The 6,000-nt window shown below is 50.4% G+C and overlaps 1 protein-coding gene across 1 annotated transcript in view; it reads right to left on the bottom strand.

Annotated features, from left to right (window-relative positions):
* DDX10 (DEAD-box helicase 10) overlaps positions 1–2,880 on the bottom strand; it is a 191,769-nt gene extending 188,889 nt beyond the window's left edge. Inside the window, exon 1 of the mRNA XM_075742273.1 lies at positions 2,638–2,880. Within this exon, the coding sequence (XP_075598388.1) occupies positions 2,638–2,850 (213 nt within the window). The 5' untranslated portion in view covers positions 2,851–2,880. The remainder of the gene's footprint in view (positions 1–2,637) is intronic.
* Positions 2,881–6,000: the final 3,120 nt, after the last annotated feature.

Genomic DNA, 6,000 nt, shown 5'->3' on the forward strand with positions numbered 1-6,000 from the left:
TCACCACCCTCACAGGGAAGAATTTCTTCCTAACATCTGATCTAAATCTGCCCTCTTTCAGCTTAAGGCCATTACCCCTTGTTGTATCACTCCATGCCCTTGCACACAGTCCATCTCCAGATTTTTTGTAGGCCCCCTTCAGGCACTGGAAGGCTGCTATAAGGTCTCCCCGGAACCTTCTCTTCTCCAGGCTGAACAAGCCCAAGTCTCTCAGCCTGTCCTCATAGGAAAGGTGCTCCAGCCCTCTGATCATCACTGTGGCCTCCTCTGGACTCGCTCCAACAGCTCCATGTCTTTCTTCTGTTGGGGACCCCAGAGCTGGATGCAGTACTCCAGGTGGGGTCTCACAAGAGCAGAGTAGAGGGGCAGGATCACCTCCCTTGACCTGCTGGTCACACCTCTTTTGATGCAGCCCAGGACATGGTTGGCTTTCTGAGCTGCAATCGCACACTACCAGCTCATGTTGAGCTTCTCATTAATCAATACCCCCAAGTCCTTCTCCTTGGGGCTGCCCTCAATTCATTCCCCACCCAGCCTACAGTTGTGCTTGGGATTGCGCTGACCCACATGCAGGACCTTGCATTTGGCCTTGTTGAACTTCATGCGGTTCACATGGGCCCACCTCTCAAGCCTGTCAAGGTCCCTCTGGATGGCATCCCTTTCCTCCAGTGTGTCGACCACACCACACAGCTTGGTGTCCTCAGCAAACCTGCTGAGGGTGCACTCGATCCCACTGTCCATGTCACCAACAAAGATGTTGAACAGTGCCGGTCCTAGTACCGACCCCTGAGGAACACCACTTGTCACCGTTCTCCACTTGGACATTGAGCTGTTGACCACAACTCTTTGAGTGTGACCATCCAGCCAATTCCTTATCTACCGAGTGGTCCATCCGTCAAATCCATGTCTCTCCAATTTAGAGACAAGGATGTCATGCAGGGCAGCATCAAATGCTTTGTACAAGTCCAGGTAGATGACGTCAGTTGCTCTTCCCTTATCCACCAACACTGTAACTCTGTCATAAGCAGCCACCACATTTGTCAGGCACGATTTGCCCTTAGTGAAGCCATGCTGGCTGTCACCAATCACCTCCTCCTTTTCCATGTACCTGAGCATAGTTTCCAGGAGGATCTGCTCCATGACCTTGCCGGGCACAGAGGTGAGACTGACCGGCCTGTAGTTCCCTGGGTCTTCCCTTTTTCCTTTCTTAAAAATGGAAGTTATGTTTCCCCTTTTCCAGTCAGTAGGACCTTCACCACACTGCCAGGACTTTTCAAATATGATGGAGAGTGGCTTAGCCACTTCATCCACCAGTTCCCTCAGGACCTGCAGATGCATCTCATCAAGTCCCATGGACTTGTGCACCTTCAGGTTCCTTAGATATTCTCGAAGCTGATCTTCTCCTATAGTGGGTGGTTCTTCCTTCTCCCAATTGCTGCCTTTGCTTTTTGCAATTTGGGCAGCGTGGCTCAAGCTCTTGCTGGTGAAGACTGAGGCAAAGAAGTCATTGAGTACCTCAGCCTTCTTCATATCCTGGTTAACCAGGTCTCCCGTTTTCCTTCCAGAGAGGGCCCACATTTTGCCTAGTCTTCCTTTTGTCACTGATGTACCTATAGAAGCTTTTCTTGTTGCCCTTGATGTCCCTGGCCAGATTTAATTCTGTTAGGGCTTTGACTTTCCTAACCTGATCCCTGGTTGCTTGGACAGTTTCTCTGGATTCCTCCCAGGCTACCTGCCCTTGCTTCCACCTTCTGTAGGCTTCTTTTTTTGTTTGACTTTGCCCAGGAGCTTCTTGTTCATCCACGGGGGCCTTTTGGTGTTTTTGCCTGGCTTCCTCTTTGCTGGGATGCATCGCTCCTGAGTTTGGACGAGGTGATCCTTGAGTATTAGACAGATGTCTTGGCCCCCTCTTCCCTCCAGGGCTTTGTCCCATGGTACTCTACGAAGCAGATCCCTGAAAAGGCTAAGGTCTGCTCTCCTGAAGTCCAGGGTAGTGAGCTTGCTGTGTGCCCTCCTCGCTGCCCTGAGGATCTTGAACTCCACCATTCTGTGGTCACTGCAGCCAAGGCTGCACTTGAGCTTCACATTCCCCACCAGTCCATCCTTGTTGGTGAGAACAAGGTCCAACACGGCACCTCTCCTCGTTGGCTCCTCTATGACTTGGAGAAAGAAGTTGTAATCTATGCACTCCAGGAACCTCCAACAGATGTCACGGTGAGTGAAGTCCCCCATAAGGACCAGGGCTTGTGAACGTGAGGCTGCTCCTATCTGCCTACAGAAGGCCTCATCCACTTGGTCTCCCTGGTCAGGTGGCCTGTAGCAGACCCCTGCTATGATGTCCCCTGCCCCTGCAGTCCCTTGGATCCTGACCCATAAGCTCTCGGTCGGCTCCTCGTCCATCCCCAGGGGAGCTCCATGCTGGTTACTGACATAGAGGGCAACACTCTGCCCTCGTCTGCCCTGCCTGTCCTTCCTAAAGATCACTCCCTCCTCCCAGCCCTACCCCCACACCACCACACGAGGAGAGGGGCCGCTTTTCCGTCCCCAGAGGCCTGCCATGCCCTCCCGTCCCCGTCTTGCAAAAACCCCCACTCCCCGTCCCGGCCCAGCAGCACCAGCCGCCCGCCCCTGTCGTACCTCCGGGTAGCGCTGCACCAGGCGGCTGATGCCCTCCCGCTCCACCTGCCACTCCGGCCGCTTCCGCTCCTTGCGCTGCAGCCGCAGCTTCCTCGTCCGCCGGGTGTATTTCTTCTTCCAACGCTCGAAGCTCCGCACAGGGTCCATCGCCGCCGGCACGCCGCTGCCGCCATCGCTGCCGGCCCGACCCATGCTGCTACCGCCGCCCCGCATGGGACGCACAGGGGCCGCCGGAGGCGGGGCTGGGCGCAGGCGGAGTGCGTCAGCCGGCCGCGCCGCTGCGGGAGGGCTCGGCGCGGCCCGGCCCGGCCTGGCCTCCAGGGCCGCGGTGCGGCGCCCCTGATCCTTCCCCTGCTTGTGGAAGGTTAGGGATTGCACAAGAGGTGAAGAAAAATCACACTTCGTGACATATAACCAAAAAACTGAGGTCTTGGCGCAGCATGCAAAATGTGCGCTGTGGTAGAGATTGTAAAACGGGGGGGGGGAAGCCTTAATAGAAGTATGTGCTTGGTACCGTCATAAATTTTGTCCTCTAACACAGAGTGTCAGAGGGGCAAGGGGAAGAGTTCAGTAAGGTCTGTTAATGCTTTATTTGCTAATTCATTACAGGAAAAAAGACAAATTCGGAAAAATTAGCAATTGAAAGACATACGCTGGGCTTTAAGATGCTGGATTCAAGCCCCATTTGTCGCGTTTTGACCCTTCACAATCCAGTTGTAGTCAATGGCCTTCGCTCAGAAGCTTGAACCATGCCAAGGGCTGGCAGAATATCACAGGGAGAACTGCAAACATGCAGAGTTCTTTTACATCGGGTGCTGTAAGAGTGGTGTCTATAAGAAGCATATCTCTCTCAAAGTAACGAGATTTAATCAACCTGCAAATTTGTATTATGCTATCTTTACGTGCGCCGATTCTTAACCCCTCCCTGCGGGGAAGGTCTGCATTGCTCTGCAGTTGTTGGACGGTCAGAAACGATTTGCTGAATCGGTTTTAGCAATTCATCAGCACACAGAATTAAAAACAAAAACAGTCCACAGAGTCACTGTGCCACATCAGGAAGAGAAAATGCCAAACATTGCAAATGCAATGTCATAAGAAGGAAGTAAACACGTTGATGAGGGGAACAGTGAAAGACTCCCAAAATAATTACTGCCTCTGATGAGAGCTTGGAATTCCAGAAAACCAAGGGAAAAGGGAGTGTCTCTTTATTAGCTCAACTTTTGCCATACGTTTGTAGAGTGTATTGCTGAAGATGTTTTCCCTCCTCCCTGAGATCAGGGAAACCTGCAATCATGGAAATGTTTGTTTTCCCTCTAAAATACATTAAGTTCCTAATTTCAGGAAGGGCTGGGAAAATCTCCATTAAATAAGCCCTGATGGGATCTCTCCTCCCAGGTACAGCTTTCAATGCAATAGTTTTCTCTACGGGTTAATTTGCTGTTAAGATAAATTAGGAAGGATACTGAAGTTTTTATTCTCAAAACAAAAATGTGGTTTTTTTCAGAAGTACCTGGTGAAAACCTGTTTGCAAGAGGTGCTGTTCCACCCCGAAGGATGCACTTGTGGGGGTTGGCACGTCTTTCCCGTGATTACAGCACATTAATTTAGATCCAAACCAAAGTCCCAGTCTAACACAATCTGACTGTTGCAGGGCTCAGCTTTAAACTTTTCTATCAGTCTGCCTGTAATAGGAAAACAAACAAAAACCCTCCCGTGTAGAATTTCTGCTGTTGCAGCACTGGGGTGAGTTTAACCTTTTTGTAAGTAAAAGTACAGGTAAAAGTGTTGTGTTTGAACATGCTGTCTTTGCTTACCTGGTCTGTTTTGCCTGCAGGCTCATCTCTCATAGCAGAACAGCAGCAGTGGTCTGTGAGTCACTACGGACATAAATCCTCCATGAAAAAAGTTACATGGGAAATAATATCTTGCCATCCTGTTTCTAAAACAACTTCTTTGCTGCTATTATGATGAACACTGTTAATTATCATAGAATGATAGAATGGTTTGGGTTGGAAGGGATGTCAAAGACCATCTAGTTCCGACCCCCCTGCCATGGGCAGGGACACCCTCCACTAGACCAGGTTGCCCAAAGCCCCATCCAACCTGGCCTTGAACACTTCTAGGGAGGGGGCATCCACAACTTCTCTGGGCAACCTGTTCCAGTGCCTCACCACCCTCACAGTAAAGAATTTCTTCCTTATATCTAATCTAAATCAACCCTCCTTCAGCTTAAAGCCATTATCTCTCATCCTATCTCTACAGGCCCTTGTAAACAGTCCCTCTCCAGCTATCCTGTAGGCCCCTGCAGGTACTGGAAGGCTGCTATAAGGTCTCCCCGGAGCCTTCTCTTCTCCAGGCTGAACAAGCCCAACTCTCTCAGCCTGTCTTCATAGGAGAAGTGCTCCAGCCCTCTGATCATCTTCGTAATTATGCCTATATATTTCCAATGCTTTTTAGTGACTTATTTGTTCATTAGCCAAGAGGTCCATATACCAGGAAAGGAAAACCAGAAAGTCAAAAGCATCCTGTCCTGTGTCCCACAGGAGAAGGTAAAAGGCTGGAGAGCCTCTCAGCCCCATGCTGCAGGTCTGGGAGCCTCCCGAGGCCCCAGAGCCACCTGTCCCTTTCCCTGCTGTCCTCTCACCCTGAGGGGCTTCACTGAGAAACAACCAGTGGTCTGTGAACATTTCCCTTTTATACAGGAACAAATTCTATGCCATTGCATTTGATTTATTTATAATATGCAAGACTACTTCATTTGTCTTGTAATAATACTATCCCTATAACTGTGGCAAAACTAGAGATCTTTCTGCGTAATAGAAAGAGAAGAAAAAATTACAAGCTGACAAATTATTCAAGCACTGTTGTTTACTTGAAGTTTGGGGAAATGAAGGAAGGGAGTATGGCTATAGCAATAAATGTAACAAGGCTCCATACAAAGCCACAGAGAAGAAGGTGGCAATGTTTTATTTTAAACAAGCCCAATGTCACTAACAGCCATTCTCACAGAGATTTCACTCTCACGCATACTCAGGCTTTCCTACTCGTAAGTGCAGACGTGTTATGTGTCTGGGCAGGGTTATTTGTGGTGACAAGGAGGACAAGGGGCACCAAGTGTCAAGGTCAGGGCCCTGAGGGCACTCATAGACCTTAACTGCCTGGCCGAGGCCTCCCCACACCCCTGCCCAGAGCCGCAATTCAGCTCCACCCTGCGGCTCCAGGCCCTGCCCAGGTTATGTCATACGACACATTGGTCTCCAGCTCAACCACAGCCGTGACTGTCCTTGGCCACAGACCCCACTGGCTGGGACTCTGAGCTGCAGGTTGACTTCCCGGCTTGAGCTGGGACCTGCTTCGTCAGGT

This window comes from Balearica regulorum, chromosome 1, assembly GCF_011004875.1.
Source record: "Balearica regulorum gibbericeps isolate bBalReg1 chromosome 1, bBalReg1.pri, whole genome shotgun sequence".
NCBI lineage: Eukaryota > Metazoa > Chordata > Aves > Gruiformes > Gruidae > Balearica > Balearica regulorum.